Here is a 22,316-nt window from a genome sequence, read left to right on the forward strand (position 1 = left end):
GCAGGGGGGCGGGGCAGCCAGGCCACTCCAACTTCTCCCTGTCTCCGGCCTCAGGGCAACAGGAAACCAAACAGGGGCCCTGAGCCCAGCTGTGTGCTTCCAACCCCACCTCCCTCAGCACTCAGATCGAAATCAGGCTAAAGCTGACTTTCAAAAACTACAGAACATATGAGAAGAAGGAAAGATGGTTCTCCCACAGGACTTGGTGAGCAGAGGGCTGGGAGGAGCCTGAGTCAGGACCTTGAAAATGTTCCTCAGGCCAAAGACAACTGCACCCTAATCCCCACCCCACCCTGAGGAGACCACCTGTGAGGGAGGGAGCTGAATCCTCAGGACCCCTGCTGGCTCAGCCACACCCACCACGTCCCCCTGGCAACAGGGCTCAAAGTCATAGGGCAGGTGAGGGGCAGGGTGTGGCCACCTGGGGCACTGGGAGGGACAGGAAGACTTATAGCAGGGAATTAAGCCCGGGCAGCTAGTACTGCAGCTGGTCCCTGGTGTCCCCACCTTGCCTGAGACCCAGCCTCCCCAGGTCCCATCCTGACCCTCCGCCATCACACAGCCATGCAGGGGGCCTGCGTGCTGCTGCTGCTGGGCCTGTGGCTACAGCTTTCCCTCAGCCTTGTCTCAGGTAATCAGGCAGCTCCCGGCACCCCCTACTCACAGGGGCGGCCCCAGGATGAGCTGACCTCCACTCTCCCCTTGGGCAGTCGAGGAAGAAGACCCCGCCTTCTGGAACCGCCAGGCAGCCCAGGCCCTCGATGTGGCTAAGAAGCTGCAGCCCATCCAGACAGCCGCCAAGAATGTCATCCTCTTCTTGGGGGACGGTGAGTGCGTTAGGCCGGTCCACCCCCTGTTCCCCGACAACCCTGGAGCCCTAGGCTGCCAGCTGGCCCAGACTGGCCCGGGGACTGAGACCTGACAGTGTGTACCTTCAGGGATGGGGGTTTCCACGGTGACAGCCACTCGGATCCTAAAGGGGCAGATGGATGGCAAGCCGGGACCTGAGACACCCCTGGCCATGGACCAGTTCCCATACCTGGCTCTGTCCAAGGTAAGGACCACGTGACCTCAGGGTGCTCTACACCAGAGGGGTGGATGTGGGCCTAGAGAGCAGGGTAGGGAGGAAAGCCCCAGGAGGGTTGGGGGCTGAGATAGGGGCCGGGGGCTGTGAGGATGGGCCCAGAGCCTGGGTCAGGAGCTGGGTGTCTACCCCAGCAGAGCTGAAGGCATCTCTGCCCCCAGACATACAACGTGGACAGAGATGTGCCCGACAGCGCAGGCACGGCCACTGCCTACCTGTGTGGGGTAAAGGGCAACTACAGAACAATTGGTCTAAGTGCAGCTGCCCGCTACAACCAGTGCAACACAACACGTGGCAATGAGGTCACATCTGTGATGAACCGGGCCAAGAAAGCAGGTGGGCTTGGGGGTCAGCTTCCTGGGCAGGGACAGGCTCAGAGACCTCAGTGGCCCACCGTGACCTCTGCCACCCTCAGGGAAGTCAGTGGGAGTGGTGACCACCACCAGGGTTCAGCATGCCTCCCCAGCCGGGGCCTATGCACACACGGTGAACCGTGACTGGTATTCCGATGCTCAAATGCCTGCCTGGGCAAAGAAGGAGGGCTGCCAGGACATCGCCACACAGATGGTCTACAATATGGATATTGATGTGAGTTGTGACATGAAAGGCAAGGGGCAGGGCTGGGCAGAAGGCATGGGACACACACCTGACAGTCCTAGGCAATCCACAGCCCTGGGGCCTTGGGAGGTCTCTGTATGTTTGCAGGCAGTATTGTTGGCAGAGGTTTTGGTGGGGTGGGAGTGGGGCACAGTGTAAGAATTAGAAGTGGGGACAGGCCTTTCTCACAGACCTGGTGGGTGAAGAGTCTAGGGGTTCTGTGTAAGAGGAGCAAAGGGCCAGCCAGTACCCAAACCCACCTGCCCTAATCTCTGGCTCCAGGTGATCCTGGGTGGAGGCCGAATGTACATGTTTCCTGAGGGGACCCCAGACCCTGAATACCCACACGATGCCAATCAGATCGGAGTCCGGAAGGACAAGCGGAATCTGGTGCAGGAGTGGCAGGCCAAGCACCAGGTGATGGGGGCTCATGGGTGCAGGGGGTACAGCGGGGCCGGGCCTGGGGTGTCGGGCTATGGGCTGAGGCCTGGTTCTGTCCCTCCCAGGGAGCCCAGTATGTGTGGAACCACACGGCGCTCCTTCAGGCATCCACCGACTCCAGTGTAACACACCTCATGGGTAACGACCCCACCCACCCGCACTGTTCTCCCAGGGGTGGGTGCCACGGGCCCCAACCCCATCCCCAGCTTGAGGGTCATCACTGGTCCCGTTTCCCACAGGCCTCTTTGAGCCGGGAGACATGGCCTATGACATCTTCCGAGACCACACCAAGGACCCATCCCTGGAGGACATGACAGAGGCGGCCCTGCGTGTGCTCAGCAGAAACCCTCGGGGCTTCTTCCTCTTCGTGGAGGGTGAGTGGCAGCTCTTTGCGGGTCAGAGGGGAAAGGGTGGCACTCAGGGTGGTTTTGGCATCACCCACCTTCCACACGACCTTCTTGCAGGAGGCCGCATTGACCACGGTCACCATGAAAGCATAGCTTATCAGGCGCTGACCGAGGCAGTCATGTTTGACAATGCCATCGCCAAGGCTAGCCAGCTCACCAGTGAAGCAGACACACTGACCCTCGTCACCGCCGACCACTCCCATGTCTTCACTTTTGGTGGCTACCCACTTCGTGGGACCTCCATTTTTGGTAAGCTAGGGATAGTGGCAAGTTCTTGTCCTAAGTTACGTTGCACAAAGTGCTCTTGAGTCAGCTTCTTCATCTGCAAAGTGGAGTAATATTAATAATAGCAGCTGCCCTACCTGGCTCTGGTAAGGATTAAGCCAGTGAACAAACAAGAGGTGCCTGAGCTCAGCATGCAGGAGGCACCCCAAAGGATCGGGTCAGTGTGATCATGGGGTCCCCTCCTCCCTGCAGGGCTGGCCGATGGCAAGGCCAGAGATGGCAAGTCCTATACCACCCTCCTCTATGGCAACGGCCCGGGGTACCGGCTGGACATGGGCTCACGACCTGATGTGAATGAAAAGGAGAGCAGTGAGTGCCGTGGGTGGGCCCTTGGGTGCAGGGGAGGGGGGGATGTGAGGAGGGGAAGACCCTACTCCGGAAATCCTGGGAGGGGGAGGCTGCCTCCCTGCTTGCCCTGAATCCCCTACCTCTTCTCAGTGGATCCCAAGTACCGGCAGCAGTCAGCTGTGCCCCTCTGGGGAGAAACCCACGGTGGTGAGGACGTGGCAGTGTTTGCACGAGGCCCGTGGGCACACCTGATGCACGGCGTGCAGGAGCAGACCTTCGTGGCGCATGTCATGGCCTTTGCTGCCTGCGTGGAGCCCTACACCACCGACTGCCACCCTCAGCCCCACAGCGGTCCCTCGGACACCGCCCACCAGGCTGCCTGCCCATCCTCACTGGCACTGCTGGCCGGGGCCCTGCTGCTGCTGCTGGTGCCCACCCTGCGCTGACACCCACCCACCTGGGCCTCAGGGCCTCCTCTCCACCCACAACCTTAGTGGACCCACACCACCCTGGAAGCTGAGTCCCTGACTTTCCTGTGAGAGCCACAGTCCTCAGTGTCCCCACCTCGGTAGCCTCAGATTTTATTGGAGCTGCCCCAGACCCCAGGAAAAGCAGGGGCTCAGACCACCCAGTCTCTTCTCCCCACCCAATAGCCCTGCCTGAGGACCAGGCTGGCACCAGAGGTGTCCCCTAGGGAATCAGGACCTACCAGATCCCCACTGGGGGCTTCCGGGAGGCATAGCTTCTGGTTGCCTGACTTCCGAGAGGCGTGGCTCCCAGGAGGCATTGTTTCTGAGGAGGTGTGGCTCCTGGGGAGCTGTGGCTTCCGGTTCTCCTGGAACCCACCCTGTGGGCACCTCGCCTACCAAGGAGACATCAGGGGCCAGGAGCGCCGGGAGACCCCGGACACAGAGTCCCCAGAGGCCCCTCCTAGGAACCCAGGGTACCATTACAGACAGGAGACAGCGACATAGAGGAGAGGAGACTTGTCCCAGGTCCCTCAGCTGCTGTGAGGGTGGCCCCGGTGCCCCTTCCAGGATGGGGAACCCCAGGAGCAGCGGGGAAGCTGGGGGTGGGAACACAGGCCTCATCCTCCTGGGAGGGAGGAAGCAGCTGTCAAATAAACTGTTCTAAGTGTGATACAGGAGTGACACGTGTGGGAAGAGAAGCCCTTAGCAGGTGGGGGCACAGAGTGTGTGTGTGTGTGTGTGTGTGTGTGTTTGGGGTGTGTGTGTGTGTGTTTGGGGGCTGTGGGGGGTGTGTGTGGCAGGGGTGTGATTCACATCAGGAGGTCCAGGAGGGGCTGATGAGCAACTGACATTGAGCAAAGGCCAAAGGCGGTGAGGACGGAGGCTACGGAGGACAGAGCAATGCAGACAGCTCTGAGGAAGCATGAGCAGGGCCAGGTGAGGCCAGTAGCAGGCCAAGCTAGGGCTTTCCCCTCCCCGAAGCCAGGCTTTCACCTTCTCTGAAAACAGAAGGACATTCCCCAGCCCCAGTGCTCACCCTTCCTACCTACCTGCCTGACGCCCAGGTGGTCATCTGCTGGCTTGTCACCTCCTTGGTCCTGTGAGGTCCACTAGATGCAACCCTCAAAAGAAAGAGACCAACATAAATTTGTGTTTGCTTCTTGCATCCCAGCTCCTGGGGGCAGGGGGGGACATTCATACCACTCCCACAGGGCTCAGTTCAGTTCAGTCACTCAGTCATGTCGGACTCTGCAACCCCATGGGCTGCAGCATGCCAGACTTCCCTGTCCATCACCAACTCTCAGGAGCTAGCTCAAACTCACGTCCATCAAGTCAGTGATGCCATCCAGCCATCTCATCCTCTGTCCTCCCCTTCTTTTGCTTTCAGTCTTTCCCAGCATCAGGGTCGGAGGCAAAAACAGAAAGTGGGGAGGAGGTCCAGGGGAGGAAGAGTTCCTCCTCTCCATTTATGCAAAGTGCTGGGCTTGGGGGCAGGGGTGGTGGTAGTGATTGAGTCGGTAAGTCGTGTCCAGCTCTTTCAATCCTGTAGTCCACCAGGTTCCTCTGTCCATGTAATTTCCCAGGCAAGAATACTGGAGTGGGTTTCCCACAGGATCTTTAACCCAGGGATCAAACCCAGGTCTCCTGCATTACAAGCAATTCTTTACTGACTGAACCACTAGGGAAGCTTCCCCGACCAGGGGGAGAGCCTTTCTGTTCCCAGCTGCTGTCTTGCTCCCCCTGAGGGTAGAATTCTCCCTGGATCCCGCAGGGGACATCCTGAGAGTGGGTGGTGGGATGCAAGCAGAAGACATCTTCCCATGGATCAGCTGGGCTTCCCTCCAAGCTCAGTCGGTAAAGAGTCTGCTTGCAATGCAGGAGATCTGCATTCGATTCTTAGGTTGAGAAGATCCACTGGAGAAGGAAATGGCAACCCACTCCAGTATTGTTGCCTGGAGAAACCCATGGACAGAGAAGCCTGGCAGGGTACAGCCCATGTGATTGCAAAGAGTCGGGCACGACTAAACCACCACCACCTATCAGCTGGTGCTGAGGGGGCCTTAACATTGCCCAGCCAGTGGCAGTGCCTATGTCAATGTGAAAACTTTGTCTCACCTCTTGTTGAGTGTGGAGCCAATAGACACCACCAACCCAAACATGTGAGAAGTAAGGTTTTATTATGATTAGCAGCAAGTAAGAACCCTGGATCTCTCCCAAAGCAGTATCTCCTTGAACAAAAAAACTGGGGGAGTTTTTTTTTTTAATCTTTTAAAATAAATATTTATTTTTAATTGATGATTGGTTTACAATATTGGTTTGATTTCTGTCATACATCAACATCCCTCCTTCTTGAATCTCCCTCCCAACTCCCACCCATTCCCACCCCTCTAGGTTATTACAGAGCCCCAGTTTGAGTTCCCTGAGTCATATAGCAAATTTGCATTTAAGTCAAAGGGAGTTTTAGGCATATTCATGAGGGGCTTGAGCAAAGGAGAATTCAGCATAGGATTGGAGCAAGTTCTATAGTTAGTGGCTTAGTCATGTCCAACTCTTTGTGACCCATGGACTGTAGCCATCAGGCTCCTCTGTCCATGGAATTCTCCAGGCATGAATAGTGGAGTGGGTTGTCATTTCCTTCTCCAGGGGATCGTCCCGACTCAGGGATTAAACCCAGGTCTCCTGCATTGCAGGCAGATTCTTTACTGTCTGAGCCACCAGAGAAGCTTCATTGAAATCAAGAAGGTCAAAACCATCATTCCATCCTCCACCTGGTAGGGGCCTTAGGACCAGAAATTCTCCAAGATTTATTTTTGTAAATCCATTAAGGAGGGATTAGAGCTCTGCTTTATCTGCACTATTATTTGGCTGCATTCTTTCCTGCATTCCTTTGTTCTCTTAAGATAAGTAATTACTGAGACCTTTTCGAGGTCAAGCACTGAGCTCAGGCTGAGATTGAAAATAACTTAGGTCAAACTGGCTTCTCTTATGTCTTAAGCCCTTGGGCAGCAAGGAGCAAGGTTTGATACCAGCCAATTCTAAAGGAAATCAACCCTGAATATTCACTGGAAGGACTGATGTTGAAGCTGAAGCCCCAATACTTTGGCAAGCCTGTTTCCAAGAGCCGACTTATTGGAAAAGACCCCGATTCTGGGAAAGATTGAGGGCAGGACAAGAAGTGGATGACAGAGGATGAGATGGTTGGATAGCATCACTGACTCAACAGACATAAGTTTGAGCAAACTCTGGAGATGGTGAAGGACAGGAAAGCCTGGCGTGCTGCAGTCCATGGGGTTGTAAAGAGTTGGATGTGACTGAAAAACAACAATAAATGCCAAGAAAACCATACCTAGTCTCTTTCTCTGAGGGCCCCCTAACTTATCTGCTTACACCTACACGGGGCATCATGCTGGGGGCTAAGACAGGACCCAGAGAGCCCAGGGTGGTAAATGGGGACAAGGTACAAGGTGCTGGGATCCAGATGAGACCCCACAGGACGAGGCCTTCTTCCCAGAGAACAGAGAGACTGCAACAGCCATCCCCCACAGAGCAGGCTCCATGGAGCTGGCCATCCCCTGGCCCCAGGCATCCATAACTCCAGAGTGCAGGACTGGAGGTGTTATCTCTTACTGCAGAGCAGAAGCCATGCTGCCTGCTGCCTGGTCATCCCTGGGCCCCAGGGGAAGGAGCATAACAGCCTCTCTTCTCACTCAGGTGACTCAGGCCCAGAGCGGGGGGCCAGGTGCCCTGGTGGGAACTTGGACAAACATTTTTATATGCTGCAATGACATGTGGTTTGTATTTGGCCTTAGGCCCTGCCCAGGCCCAGGACAAAATTCACAAGAAATCAAGCAGGAGCATAGCTGATGATCACTTAATGTTATCATAAGAAGACTATTCAAAGACACTTTAGTAACCTCCCTGGTGATCCCAGTTGTTAAGAATACTTCTGCCTATGCTGGGAACCTGGGATCGGTTATCTGGTCCGAGAAGTTCCCACATGCTGCAGGGCAACTAAGGCTTTTGCCACAATCACTGAGCCAGCTCTCTAGAGCCTGCTAGTCGAAACTACTGAACCCGCATGCTCCAGAGCCTGTGCTCTGCAACAAGAGAAGTCACCGCAATGAGAAGCCCTCACATCACAGCTGGAGAGTAGCCCGTGCTCAGCAACAAAGACTCAGTACAGTGAAAAGAAATACATTTTTTAAAAAGAAGAAACTTTATACTCCACACCTATCAGAAGAGCTAAAATTAAAATATGTCAACAAAAAAAAAAGTACCAGTGTCAACACCAAATGATGGTATGAATGGAAAGAAGTTGAATCCCTCATACATTGCTGATGGGAACGCAAAATGGTGTGGACACTGCAAAATGGTTTGGCACTTCCTTGTTTTTTGAGCGGGGGTCAGGATCAGATATCCTAAAACAAAAATCAAAAACAAAAACTAAACATGCAACAACCACGAAAGTGAAGTGAAAGTTGCTCAGTCGTGTCTGACTCTCTGCGACCCCATGGACTAGCATGGAATTCTCCAGGCCAGAATACTGGAGTGGGTAGCCATTCCCTTTTCCAGGGGATCTTCCCAACCCAGGGATCAAACCCAGGTCTCCCACAATGCAGGCAGATTCTTTACCAGCTGAGCCACAAGGGAAGCCCAAGAAGATTGCAGTGGGTAGCCTATCCCTTCTCCAGAGGATCTTCCCGACCCAGGAATCAAACCGGGGTCTTCTGCATCACTGGTGGATTCTTTACCAACTTAGCTATGAGGGAAGCAATCGCACTCCTGGGGGCTTACCCAGAGAAACTGAGTGCAATGAAATACTCACACAGAAACCCATTCATGAAGATGTGTGGCTGTTTTCCTTTTTCTCTTTGGGCCTCGCTGTACAACTTGCAGGATCTTAGTTCCCTGACCAAGAATTGAACCAAGACCCACAGCAGGGGTAGTGCCCCTTCCTAACCCCAGGACCACTAGGGAATTCCCACAGCAGCTTTATTTATAACAGCCAAACCTGGAGTCGGCTTAGAGGTCCTTCCACATGTGAACAGTTAAGCATGGCCTAGGGTCCACTCCATCCCAGACACAAGGAGTCAACTCCTGAGCCCTCCTCCAGTGAATGCCCAGGGAATGAGGCTGAGTGGGGGGAAAAGCCATTCCCAAAGACTGGGTGATTTCATTCCTGTAACTTACTTGAATTGACAGGGTTTCCGGTTTTGTTTTTTTTTTTGGTTGCACCATGCAGCATGCAGGATCTTAGTTCCCAGGCCAGGTATGGAACACTCACTGCCAGCAGTGAAAGTGTAAAGTCTTAACCAGTGGACCAAGAGGGAGTCCCTAAAATGACAACATTTTACAAACACAGGAAGCTATTAGGGACAGAGGGCAGGGTGATTATAAAGGGGTCCTAGGGGTTGGAGCTGTTCAGTGTCCTGACTGTGGTGTGTTTACATGAACCCACATGTGTGATAGATGGTACAGAACCCACACACACGTGAGTGAGTGCAGGTAAAACGGCAGACACTGAACAGAAATGTGAAAATCTGAGTTATACCATCGGAGAAGATTGGAGAAAGCATGCAAGGGATGCCTGTATTACTTCTTACAATGACGTGTGAATCTAGTCATTTCATGTCAAAAATTCAAATTTAACAAAGGGACTGGGAATTCACTGGACTGAAGATAAATCTTGCAGTAATAAAAATTTAACCTATGGAATGATCAAAAGAATCAATCAATTAGGGCCTGCCCAGGAGTTAGTCCCTCCTGATCTTTAGCCAAGAATTTTCTGAGCACAGGACTATGCAGGGGACAGAGGCGGCTGTGGGGCAGCTGGCCAAGGCAGAAAGGACGCCCCCCACCCTCAGCAGGCAGGTCCTCTAAAGCAGGGGTCTCCAACATTTTCGGCACCAGGGACCAGTTTCCTGGAAGATGAAATTTCCACAAACTGGAAAGAAGAGGGATGGTTTCGGGATGATTCCAGTGCATTACATTTTATTGTGCACTTTATTTCCAATCAAATTCCACCTTTGATCTAATGGAAGGTACCAGTCCTCAGTCTGGAAGGGTTGGGGACTCTCGCTCTAGAGGGTAAGTAGAGGATACCCTGGGTCAGTGTGCTGAGTGAGTGGACAGCAGGTCAAGGGAGGAAGAGCCCAGACGTTCTGCCTGAGGGGAGGGCACAGTGGGGAGGGGGCTACCAAGGTCCACTGGGGTGGGCGGGACTGGGAGGAAGGGCTTTTAATTGTTTTTTTTTGGACATGTACATACTGCTATTTATCATTTAGTTATTTATTTTTGGCTGTGCTGGGGTCCTTGTTGCATGGGGTCTTTCTCTAGTTGCAATGCAGAGGCTTCTCATTGCGGTGACTTCTCTCATTGCAGAACACGGGCTCTAGAAGCACAGCTTCAGCAATTGCAGCACTCGGGCTCTGTAGTTGCAACTCATTGGCTCTCCTGCTTGCGAGCTTCTGTAGCTGCAGCTCAGGGGCTCATGAGTTGTGGCTCCCAGTGACTACAGGGTTTGGCCTTCAGTGGTTATGGCACACAGCCTAAGTAGTTGCAGCTCCCAGGCTCTAGAGTGCCAGCTCAGTAGCTGTGGCATCCAAGTTTAGTTGCTCCACGTCAAGTGGAATTAACTCAACAGGGATCAAACCCATATCCCCTGCACTGGAAAGCAAATTCTTATCCCCTGGGCCACCAGGGAAGTCTGAAAAATTTCTTAATTCTGATAAAAAGCACAACATAAAAATTACCATCGTGGGACTTCCCTGCAGTCCAGGGGTTACGATTCCACTGCAGATGGCATAGAGTCCATCCTTGCTTGGGTAACTAAGATTCAGAATGCTCTGTTGTGCATCAAAAAAAAAAAAAGAAAATTTAAAAGGGAAAAAAGTTACCATCTTCACCATTTTTATACCCAGACCATTAATGTTATGTCTATTCACATAGTTGGCCACAGATCTACAGAACTTTGTCATCTTGTAAAACTGAAAGCCTGTATCTTGAACAAGTCCACAGTCCCCCTCCTTCCAACTCCTGGTGCCACAATCCAACTTTCTGATTCTAATCATTTGACTACTTGAGATCCCTAGTGAAGTAGAACCACACAGCGTTTGCCTTTTTCTGACTGACTTTTTTCACTGAGCATGATGTCCACAAGGTTCATCCATGCTGTAGCAGGTGTGACACTTACCTTCCTTTTTAAGGCAGCATAGTATTCCACTGCATAGCTACATCACAATTTGTTTATCTATTCATCTGCGGTGGATGCTGGACTTGCTTGCACCTCTTGGCTACCATGAATAACGCTGCTACTAATGTGGGTGTGCAGTTTCCTCTTCCAGATCTTGATTTCAATTCTTGGGGATACACACCCAGAAGCGAGATTGCTGGATGAGAGGAATGCTTTTGAACGCAACCTGGGGTTCCTGAAATCTTTGAGCTCCTAGGCTATTCCTGTGAGAGTGTGTGGCCTGTGGAGAGAACAGACTCACCCCTGGCTTCCATCTACCTGTCCAAGGGAGCAGAGGTCATCGTCACGTATGGGGCACTGGGCCCACACCTGTCAGCCCTTTACAAGTGCTTTATACGCAAACAGCGGTGCAGACCCAGCCCTTCAGTAACTGAAGACACAGACAAGGCCCTCGCTCTGCTGTCACCTCCAGCCCCATCCTTCTCCACAGCAGAAGCTGGGCCCAGGCTCCCAGGTGCCCCCACTAGCCCAGTGCCCACACCTCCTGCCCAGGTCAAGTCTGGTGAGGAGCTGAGCAGGGGGCAGGGCAGACAGGCCACCCCATGGATCTCTGCCTCAGGGCACCAGGGAACTAACCCAGGCCCCTGGCCCAGGCTGTGTGCCTCCAGCCCACACCCCTCAGCACTCAGAACCAAACCAGGCCAAGGCTGAGTCTCTTCACTGAACACATGAAGGAAGGAGAGATGGTTCTCCCACAGGACTTGGTGAGCAGAGGGCTGGGAGGAGCCTGAGTCAGGACCTTGAAAATGTTCCTCAGGCCTAAGACATCTGCACGCTAATCCCCACCCCACCCTGAGGAGACAAGACAGCTGGGGACCATCCTGTGAGGGAGGGACCTGCCTCCTCAGGACCCCTGCTGGCTCAGCCACACCCACCACATCCCTCTGGCAACAGGGCTCAAAGTCATAGGGCAGGTGAGGGGCAGGGTGTGGCCACCTGGGACAGTGGGAGGGACATGGAGACTTTTATAGCAGGCAACCATAACCTCCCCAGATTTAAGCCCAGGCAGCTAGTACTGCAGCTGGTCCCTGGTATCCCAACCTTGCCTGAGACCCAGCCTCCCCAGGTCCCATCCTGACCGCCCTCTGCCATCACACAGCCATGCAGGGGGCCTGCGTGCTGCTGCTGCTGGGCCTGCAGCTACAGCTTTCCCTCAGCCTCATCCCAGGTAATCAGGCAGCTCCCGGCACCCCCTACTCACAGGGGGCAGCCCCAGGCTGAGCTGACCTCCACTCTCCCCTTGGGCAGTCGAGGAGGAAGACCCCGCCTTCTGGAACCGCCAGGCAGCCCAGGCCCTCGATGTGGCTAAGAAGCTGCAGCCCATCCAGACAGCCGCCAAGAATGTCATCCTCTTCTTGGGGGATGGTGAGTGCACTGGGCCAACCCACCCCTTGTCCCCCCACAGTCTTGGAACCCTGGGCTGCCAGCTGACCCAGGCTGGCCTCGGGGACTCAAACTTGACCCAGTGTGTACTTTCAGGGATGGGGGTTTCCACGGTGACAGCCACTCGGATTCTAAAGGGGCAGATGGATGGCAAGCCGGGACCTGAGACACCCCTGGCCATGGACCAGTTCCCATACGTGGCTCTGTCCAAGGTAAGGGCTACGTGACCTCAGGGTGGTCTACACCAGAGGGGTGTGTGTGGGCCTAGGGAGCAGGGTAGAGGGGAAAGCCCCAGGAGGGTTGGGGGCTGAGACAGGGGCCAGGGGCTGTGAGGATGGGCCCAGAGCCTGGGTCAGGAGCTGGGTGTCTACCCCAGCTGAGGTGAAGGCATCTCTGCCCCCAGACATACAACGTGGACAGAGATGTGCCCGACAGCGCAGGCACGGCCACCGCCTACCTGTGTGGGGTCAAGACCCGTATGAAGGTCATCGGTGTAAGTGCAGCTGCCCAATTTAACCAGTGCAACACGACACGTGGCAATGAGGTCACGTCTGTGATGAACCGGGCCAAGAAAGCAGGTGGGCTTGGGGGTCAGCTTCCTGGGCAGGGACAGGCTCAGAGACCTTGGTGGCCCACCGTGACCTCTGCCACCCTCAGGGAAGTCAGTGGGAGTGGTGACCACCACCAGGGTGCAGCATGCCTCCCCAGCCGGGGCCTACGCACACACGGTGAACCGTAACTGGTATTCGGATGCTCAAATGCCTGCCTGGGCAAAGAAGGAGGGCTGCCAGGACATCGCCACACAGATGGTCTACAACATGGATATTGATGTGAGTTGTGACATGAGCGGCTAAGGGCGGGGCTGGGAAGAGACGGCGGAACACATGTACCAGTCCCAGGCAACCCACAGTCTGGGGTCTTGCAGGGTCCCTGTGTGTTTGCCAGAATGGGGCGAGGTAACCTTATGTAGGAGGTACAGGTGGGGACAGGCCATTCCCCAGACCTGGTGGATACAGTTAGGGGCTGTGTGAAGGTAGAGCCAAGGGTCAGCCCCAAACCCACCTGCCCTAATCTCCGGCTCCAGGTGATCCTGGGTGGAGGCCGAAAGTACATGTTTCCTGAGGGGACTCCAGACCCTGAATACCCGGATGATGCCAGTCAGACCGGAGTCCGGAAGGACAAGCGGAATCTGGTGCAGGAGTGGCAGGCCAAGCACCAGGTGATGGGGGTTCATGGGTGCAGGGGGTACAGGGGGGCCGGGCCTGGGGTGTCGGGCTATGGGCTGAGGCCTGGTTCTGCCCTCCCAGGGAGCCCAGTATGTGTGGAACCGCACGGCGCTCCTGCAGGCGGCCAATGACTCCAGTGTAACACACCTCATGGGTAACGACCCCACCCACCCGCACTGTTCTCCCAGGGGTGGGTGCCACGGGCCCCACTCCCATCCCCAGCTTGAGGGTCATCACTGGTCCCGTTTCCCACAGGCCTCTTTGAGCCGGGAGACATGGCCTATAACATCTACCGAGACAACATCAAGGACCCATCCCTGGAGGAGATGACAGAGGCAGCCCTGCGAGTGCTGAGCAGAAACCCTCAGGGCTTCTTCCTCTTCGTGGAGGGTGAGTGGCAGCTTCTTGCAGATCAAGGGGAAAGGGGTGGAACTCAACGTGGGTTTGGCATCACCCATCCTCACGACCTTCTTGCAGGAGGCCGCATTGACCACGGACATCACGCAAACATAGCTTATCGGGCGCTGACCGAGGGGGTCATGTTCGACAATGCCATCGCCAAGGCTAGCCAGCTCACCAGTGAAGCAGACACACTGACCCTCGTCACCGCCGACCACTCCCATGTCTTCACTTTTGGTGGCTACCCACTTCGTGGGACCTCCATTTTCGGTAATCCCACGGAGACTGGCAGGTCCTTGCCCCTAGGTTGCCTGGCACAACGTGCTCTGAGCCAGTCCCCTTATCTGCCAAGTGGAGGAATATTAATACCAACTGCTCTTCTGAGCTCTGGTGAGGATTAAGTCAGTGAGCAGGCAAGAAGTGCTTGGGCTCAGCACAGAGGAGGCGCCCCAAAGACTGGGGTCAGTGTAATCGTGGGGTCCCCTCCACCCTGCAGGGCTGGCTGATGGCAAGGCCAAAGACGGTGGATCCTACACCTCCCTCCTTTATGGAAATGGCCCTGGATTCCGACTGGACTGGGGCTTACGACCTGATGTGGATGAAACTGAGAGCAGTGAGTGCACTGGGTGGGCCCTGGGGTGTAGGGGATGGCAGGAGGGGAGAACTCAGGCCTGGAACTCAGGCAAGGTCATGGCCACCTCCTTCCCACCCTGAATCCCCTCCTTCCTGCCAGTGGACCCCAACTACAAGCAACAAGCGGCAGTGCCTCTAGGGAGTGAGACCCACGGTGGTGAGGACGTGGCAGTGTTTGCACGAGGCCCATGGGCACACCTGATGCATGGCGTGCAGGAGCAGACCTTCGTGGCGCATGTCATGGCCTTTGCTGCCTGCGTGGAGCCCTACACCACCGACTGCCTCCACCACCTGCCTACACCACCTCGGCCCCCCACCAGCCCCATGGACACCGCCTACCAGGCTGCCTGCCCATCCTCACTGGCACTGCTGGTCGGGGTCCTGCTGCAGCTGCTGGTGCCTGCCCTGCACTGATCCCCCACCGGCCCGGGCCTAGGAACTCCTGATCCCCTGCCTGGAATCTTCCGTGGACCCGAACCACGTGGAAGCTGAGGTTTGACTTTCCTGTAATACCCACAGTCCTCAGTGCCCTCATTTGGCCCCAGACCCCAGGAAAGACCAGGGCTCAGACCACCCAGTATTGTCTCCTGACCTAAGAGCCCTGCCTGAGGACTAGGCTGGCAACAGTGGTGTCCCCCAGGGGCCAGGACCTACCAGACCCAAGGTGGGGGCTTCTGGGAGGCGCGGCTTCTGGTTGCATGGCTTCCGGGAGGCCTGGCTTCTGGTTGCGTGGCTTCTGGGGAGCTGCGGCTCCCTGTCCTCCTGGAACCCAATCTGTGGGCACCTGGCCGGCCAAGGAGGCGTCCAGGGCCAGGACAGTCTTGGGGCCCTCGACACAGAGTCCTCAGCGGCCCCTCCTAGGAACCCAGCGGCAGCATTACAGAGAGGAGACAGCGACACAGAGGAGAGGAGGCTTGTCCCAGGTCCCTCAGCTGCTGTGAGGGTGGCCCCAGTGCCCCTTCCAGGCTGGGAGATCCCAGGTGAAGCGGGGAAGCTGGGGGTGGGGACATAAGCCCCCTCTTCCTGGGAGGGAGGAAGCAGCCGTCAAATAAAACTGTTCCAAGTGTGATACAGGAGTGGTACATGTGGGAAGAAAAGCCCTTAAATGGGGGCACAGAGTGTGTGTCTGTGTGTTGGGGGAGGTGATTCACATCAGGAGGTCAGGGAGGGGCTGATGAGGGGCTGACACTGAGCAAAGACCAAAGGCAGTGAGGGTGGGAGCAACGCCGAAGGACAGCGGTGCAGGGGCCCCGAGGGAGTCAGCAGGGCCGGGTGAGGCCAGCAACAGGACCTAGTTGGGGCTTTCCCCTCCAACAAAGCCAGGTTTGCACCTTCCCTGAAAACAGAGGGACATTCTCCAGCCCCAGTGCTCACCCTCCCAACCTCCCTGCCTGATGCCCATGTGGTCATATGGTGGCTCATCAACTCCTTGGTCCCATGAGGTCGACAAGATGTGGCCCTCAAGAAAAAGGCCTTCCCTGGCAGCTCAGCTGGTAAAGAATGTTCCTGCAATGTGGGAAACCTGGGTTTGATCCCTGGGTTGGGAAGATCCCCTGGAGAAGGGAAAGGCTATCCACTCAAGGATTCTGGCCTGGAGAATTCCATGGACTGTATAGCCTATGGGGTTGCAAAGAGTCACACATGCCTAAGTGACTTTCACTACATCTTTGCTTCTTGCATGCCAGTTCCTGTGGGGACATTCATACCACTCCTACAGGGCTGGTGGGAGACAGAAATGAGAGGTGGAGATGAGGGCCCAGGGAGCACTTGCCTTAGAAAGAGAGCCTCCATTTCTGCAAAGTTTGGGGAAGGAGGGGGTTGGTTCTAGATCTTCAAAGCCTTTCTGTTCCCAGCTGCTGCCCTGCTCTCATCTGAGTGGCAGGACTGTCACTACATCTCCAGGGGACATCCTGAGATTGGGAGGGCAGGAGGCAGGCAGAAGGCATTCCCTCCCCACCCCCACAGATACCCTGGTGCTGCAAGGAGCTCAGCATCACCCCCTGCTGACAGTGCCTACAGTGGGGGCTAAGACAGGGCCCAGAGAGCCCAGGGTGGCAAATGGGGACAATGGTGGAGGGTGCTGAGCTCCAGATGAGACCCCACAGGACAAGGCCTTCTTCCCAGAGAACAGAGAGACGGGGACAATCGTGCCCCACAGAGCAGGCTCCATGAAGCTGGCCTGGCCTCCCAGGCATCCATAACCCCAGAGTACAAGACCGGAGGTGTTATCTCTTACTGCATAGCAGAAGCCATGCTGCCTGCTGCCCGCTTATCCCTGTGCCCCAGGGGAGGGAGCGTAACAGCCTCTCATCTCACTCAGGTGACTCAGGCGCAAAGCAGGGAGCCAGATGCCCTGGTGGGAACTTAGACAAACACCCTTTGTTTACTGCAAGTGACATGGTTTGTATTTGGTCTTCAGTCCCGCTCAGGCATGGGAGAATATTCCTAAGAAACTGAGAGTGATCATAGCTCCTGATCACTTAATGTCATCGTAAGAAGAATAGTCAAAGAAACTTTAGGGACTTCCCTGGTGGTCCAGTGGCTAAGAAGCCTTCTGCCGATGCAGGGAACCCAGATTCAATCTCTCATCCAGGAAGTTCCCTCATGCTGCAGGGCAACTAAGTCCTAGTCCCACAACGACTGAGCCAGCTCTTGAGAGCCTGTACTCTGCAACAGGGAGAAGTCACCACAATGAGAAGCCATCCCACTGCAACTAGAAAGGAGTCCCTGATTACCGCAACCACAGAAAGTCCATGCTCAGCAACAAAGACCCAGGGCAGCCAGAATAAATAAATACTCCATACCTATCAGAATGACTAAAATTAAAAACAGTGGCAACACCAAGTGGTGTGAACGGAGAAAAACTGACTCCCTCATATGTTGCAAGTGGGAATGCAAAGTTGTGCAGCCACTCTACAAAACAGTTTGGCAGTTTTGGTTTTTTTTTTTTCTGGGGGAGGTGTTGGGGGAGGTGAGACCTTAAGAAAAAAAAAAAAGCTACACATACAGCAACCATATAACCTAGCAATTGCACTCTTGAGCATATACCCAAAAAAATGCAATGAAATGGAATGCTCAGACAGAAACCTGTAAGTGAAGATTTGTGCTGTTTTTCTTTCTTCTCTCTCCTTTGGCATTCTTGCACAACTTGCAGGATCTTAGTTCCCTGACCAGGAATTGAACCCAGGCCCACAATAGCAAAAACATCCATTCCTAACCCCAGGGCCTCCAGGGAATTCCCACAGCAGCTTTATTTATAACAGCCAAACCTGGAATCAGCCCAGAGGTCCTTCCACAAGTGAATGGTTAAACATGGCCTAGGGTCCACTCAACCCCATATACAAGGTGTCAACTACTGAGCCTTGTTCCACTAAATCCCCACAGAATTAGGCTGAGACTTAGGAATTAGGAAAAAAAAGACCATTCCCAAAGATTGGGTGATTCCATTCCTGTAACTTATTTGAAATAACAGGGTTTTATTTATTTATTTTTTGGTTGCACCATGTAGCATGCAGGATCTTACTTAGTTCAAAGGCCACGTATGGAACATCCACTGTCAACAGTGGAAGTGTGGAGTCTTAACCAGTGGACCAAGAGGGAGTCCCTAAGATGACAACATTTTACAAACACAGGAAGCTATTAGGGACAGAGGGCAGGGTGGTTATAAAGGGCCCTGGGGGTTGGAGCTGTTCGGTGTCCTGACTGTGGTGTGTTTACATGAACCCACACATGTGACAGATGGTACAGAATCCACACACACGCAAGTGAGTGCGGGTAAAACGGCAGACTCTGAACAGAAATGTGAAAATCTGTGAGTTATACCATCGGAGAAGACTGGAGAAAGTATGCAAGGGATGTCTGTATTACTTCAAGGGACTGGGAATTCACTGGACTGAAGACGAATCTTGGAGTAACAAAAATTTAACCTATGGACTGACCAAAAGAATCAATCAATTAATTAAGGGCCTGCCCAGGAGTTAGTCCCTCCTGACCTTTAGCCAAGAATTTTCTGAGCACAGGACTATGCGGGGGACAGAGGCAGCTGTCGGGTGGGGGACAGAGGCAGGAAGGATGCCCCCCACCCCCAGCAGGCAGTTCCTCTAAAGCAGGGGTTTCCAACCTTTTCTGCACCAGGGATCAGTTTCCTGGAAGATAAACTTTCCACAAACTGGAAAGAAAGGGATGGTTTCAGGATGATTCAAGTACATTACATTTTATCGTGCTCTTTATTTCCAATCAAATTCCACCACTGACCTAATGGGAGGTACCAGTCCTCAGTCTGGAAGGGTTGGGGACCCCTGCTCTAGAGGGTAAGTAGAGGATACCCTGGGTCAGCGCGCTGAGTGAGTGGAACAGCAGGTCAAGGGAGGAGGAGCCCAGAGGCTCTGTCTGAGGGGATGGCACGCTGCAGGGGGTGGCTACCAAGGTCCACTGGGGTGGGCGGGGCTTGCAAGAAGGAATTTTTTCTTTGGAAATGTTTTTTTGACATGTACACATTGCTGTATTTATTTGCCTGCATGCTAAGTCGCTTTAGTGGTGTCCAACTCTTTGCGACCCTAGGGACCATAGCCCCCTCCCCATCACCAGGCTCCTCTTTCCCTGGCAAGAATATGGGAGGGGGTTGCCATTTCCTCCTCCAGGGGATCTTCCCGATCCAAGGATCGAACTCATGTCTCTTAGGTCTCCTGCATTGGCAGGCAGGTTCTTTACCACTAGCACCACCTGGGAATCCCATATTTATTTATTATAGGCTGTGCTGGGTCTTCCTTGCTGCACACAGGCTTTCTCTAGTTACAGGGAGTGGGGCCTACTCTCTAGTTGCAGAGCACAGGCTTCTCATTGCAGTGACTTCTCTTCTTGCAGATCACAGGCTCTAGTGGAGAAAGCTCCATAGTTGTGACTTGCTGGCTTTGGGGCGGGAAAGCTTCAGTAATTGCATCACTGGGGTGCATTATTTGGGGCTCCGAGGCTCTAGAAGGGCAAGCTTCAGTAATTGTGGAGCACAGCCTAAGTAGTTGTGGCTCATGGGCATAGAGTATGGGCTCAGTAGCTGCCTCGCCCAGGTTTAGTTGCTCCAGGGTATGTGGAATCTTCCCGGACCACGGATCGAACCCGTGTCCCCGGCACTGGCAGGCGGGCAGATATTATCCACTGTGCCACCAGGCAAGTCAGAAAAAAAATTTCTGATTAAAAAAAAAAATGTAAATTTTACCATCTTGGAATTTAACCTGTGGTCCAGGGGTTAAGATTCCCCACTTCCACCACTTGGGGTAGGTTCCATCCTCTCTGGAGGAACTAAGATCCTGAATGTCTGGCTATGCAGGAAAAAAATGAAAACTTAAAAAGGGAGGAAAAAGTTACCTTCTTCACCATTCTTATGACCCAGTTCAGTAGTGCTGTCTATTCATATGGTTGGCCACAGATCTCCAGAACTTTTTCATCTTGGAAACTGAAAGTCTGTATCTGTTAAACAAGTCCCCAGTCCCCTCCTCCCAGTTCCAGGAGGCCACTATCCAACTTTCTATTTCTATGCATTTGATTACTAGAGCTACCTAGTGAAGTAGAATCACATAGCATTTGTCTTTTTTGTGAGTGGTTTTTTTCACTGAGCATCATGTCTACAAGTTTCCTTCCTTTCTAAGGTTGCATAATATTCCATTGTATAGCTGTATCATACTTTGTTTATCCATTTGTCTGCTGTGGATGGTTGAGGATGCCTGCACCTCTTGGCTACTGTGAATAATGCTGATACAAACATGGGTGTCCAAATACCTCTTCCAGATCCTGCTTTCAATTCTTGAGGATACACAGCCAGAACTGGGATTGCTAGATGGGAGGAATGCTTTTGAACCTAACCTGGGGTTACTGAAACCTATTAGCTCCTTACGATGAGCTACACTTGTGAGTGTGTGAATGACCTGTGGAGAGAATAGACTCACCTCTGCCTTCCATCTATCTGTCCAAAGAAGAGGAGGTCAACGTCATGTACTGAGCACTGGGCCCACCCCTGAAGGCCCTTTACAGACACCGTGCTGTGATTCATGGGGTCGCAAACAGTCGGACATGACTGAGCGACTGAACTGAACTACACACAAACAGGGAGAAATATCAGCAACCTCAGATATGCAGATTATACCACCCTTAAGGCAGAAAGCAAAGAGGAACTAAAGAGCCTCTTGATGAAAGTGAAAGAGAAGAGTGAAAAAACTGGCTTAAAACTCAACATTCAAAAAATGAAGATCACAGCATCCGGTCCCATTACTTCATGGCAAATAGATGGGGAAACAATGGAAATAGTTACAAGGGCTCCAAGATCACTTCAGATGGTGACTGCAGTCATGAAATTAAAAGACGCTTGCTCCTTGGAAGAAAAGCTATAACTGACCTTGTTCAGTTCAGTCACTCAGTTGTGTCCAACTCTTTGCAACCCCATGAATCACAGCACGCCAGGCCTCCCTGTCCATCACCAACTCCCGGAGTTTACCCAAACCCATGTCCATCGAGTCAGTGATGCCATCCAACCATCTCATCCTCTGTCGTCCCCTTCTCCTCCTGCCCCCAATCCTTCCCAGCATTAGGGTCTTTTCCAATGGGTCAACTCTTCGCATGAGGTGGTCAAAGTATTGGAGTTTCAGCTTCAACATCAGTCCTTCCAATGAACACCCAGGACTGATCTCCTTTAGAATGGACTGGATGGCTCTCCTTGCGGTCCAAGGGGCTCTCAAGAGTCTTCTCCAACACCACAGTTCAAAAGCATCAATTCTTCGGTGCTCAGCTTTCTTCACTGTCCAACTGACAAAGGTCCATTCAGTCAAAGCTATGGTTTTTCCAGTAGTCATGTATGGATGTGAGAGTTGGACCATAAAGAAAGCTGAGCACTGAAGAATTGGATCTTTTTGAGCTGTGGTATTGGAGAAGACTCTTGAGAGTCCCTTGGACTGCAAGGAGATCAAACCAGTCAATCCTAAAGGAAATCAGTTCTGAATATTCATTGGAAGGAGTGATGCTGAAGCTGAAGCTCCAATACTTTGCCACCTGATGAGAAGAACTGACTCATTGAAAAAGACCCTGATGCTGGGAAAGATGGAAGGCAGGAGGAGAAAGGGATGACAGAGGATGGGATGGTTGGATGGCATCACTGACTCGATGGACATGAGTTTGGGCAAGCTCTGGGAGTCAGTGATGGCCAGCATACTGCAGTCCATGGGGTAGCAAAGAGTCGGACACGACTGAGCAACTGAACTGACTGATTGACTACACACAAACATCAGTGCTCACCCAGCCTGGCCTTCAGTAATTAAGACAAAGACAAGGCCCCCACTCTGCTGTTACCTCCAGCCCCATCCTTCTCCATGGTAGAGGGGCCCCATCTAGCCCAGTGCCCACCCCACCAGCCCAGGTCAAGCCTGCTGAGAAGTAGAGTGTCTCTCTGCCTCAGGAAACCAAACCTAGGGCCCCAGGCTCTGTGCTTCCAAGTCCACTTCCCTCAGCATCCAACACCAATGCTGTCTCAGAAAATACACATGAGAAGGAAGGAGAGATGGTTCTCCCACAGGACTTGGTGAGCAGAGGGCTGGGAGGAGCCTCAGTCAGGACCTTGAAAATGTTCCTCAGGCCTAAGACATCTGCACCCTAGTCCCCACCCCACCCTGAGGAGACAAGACAGCTGGGGACCATCCTGTGAGGGAGGGACCTGCCTCCTCAGGACCCCTGCTGGCTCAGCCACACCCACCACATCCCTCTGGCAACAGGGCTCAAAGTCATAGGGCAGGTGAGGGGCAGGGTGTGGTGACCCGGGGCACTGGGAGGGACAAGGAGACTTTTATAGCAGGGATTTAAGCCTGGGCAGCC

At 53.6% G+C, this 22,316-nt stretch overlaps 2 protein-coding genes across 2 annotated transcripts; both read left to right on the top strand.

Moving 5' to 3' along the window:
* Window positions 1-444: 444 nt before the first annotated feature.
* On the top strand, window positions 445-4,242 carry LOC145543608 (intestinal-type alkaline phosphatase-like). The gene is made up of 11 exons (XM_081585683.1): window positions 445-631; window positions 711-827; window positions 939-1,054; window positions 1,246-1,420; window positions 1,500-1,672; window positions 1,964-2,098; window positions 2,188-2,260; window positions 2,362-2,496; window positions 2,587-2,778; window positions 3,007-3,123; window positions 3,253-4,242. The coding sequence occupies exons 1-11, from the start codon at window positions 565-567 to the stop codon at window positions 3,546-3,548; spliced, it is 1,596 nt and encodes a 531-aa protein (XP_081441809.1). The 5' UTR covers window positions 445-564; the 3' UTR covers window positions 3,549-4,242.
* A 7,482-nt stretch (window positions 4,243-11,724) lies between these two features.
* LOC145543607 (intestinal-type alkaline phosphatase-like) lies at window positions 11,725-15,534 on the top strand. Its single transcript, XM_081585682.1, has 11 exons — window positions 11,725-11,992; window positions 12,073-12,189; window positions 12,304-12,419; window positions 12,611-12,785; window positions 12,865-13,037; window positions 13,292-13,426; window positions 13,515-13,587; window positions 13,689-13,823; window positions 13,911-14,102; window positions 14,329-14,445; window positions 14,566-15,534. The coding sequence occupies exons 1-11, from the start codon at window positions 11,926-11,928 to the stop codon at window positions 14,877-14,879; spliced, it is 1,614 nt and encodes a 537-aa protein (XP_081441808.1). The 5' UTR covers window positions 11,725-11,925; the 3' UTR covers window positions 14,880-15,534.
* Window positions 15,535-22,316: the final 6,782 nt, after the last annotated feature.

The sequence above is a fragment of the Giraffa tippelskirchi genome, chromosome 3 (genome assembly GCF_054371585.1).
Source record: "Giraffa tippelskirchi isolate mGirTip1 chromosome 3, T2T-mGirTip1v1.2.pri, whole genome shotgun sequence".
Taxonomy (NCBI): Eukaryota; Metazoa; Chordata; class Mammalia; order Artiodactyla; family Giraffidae; genus Giraffa; species Giraffa tippelskirchi.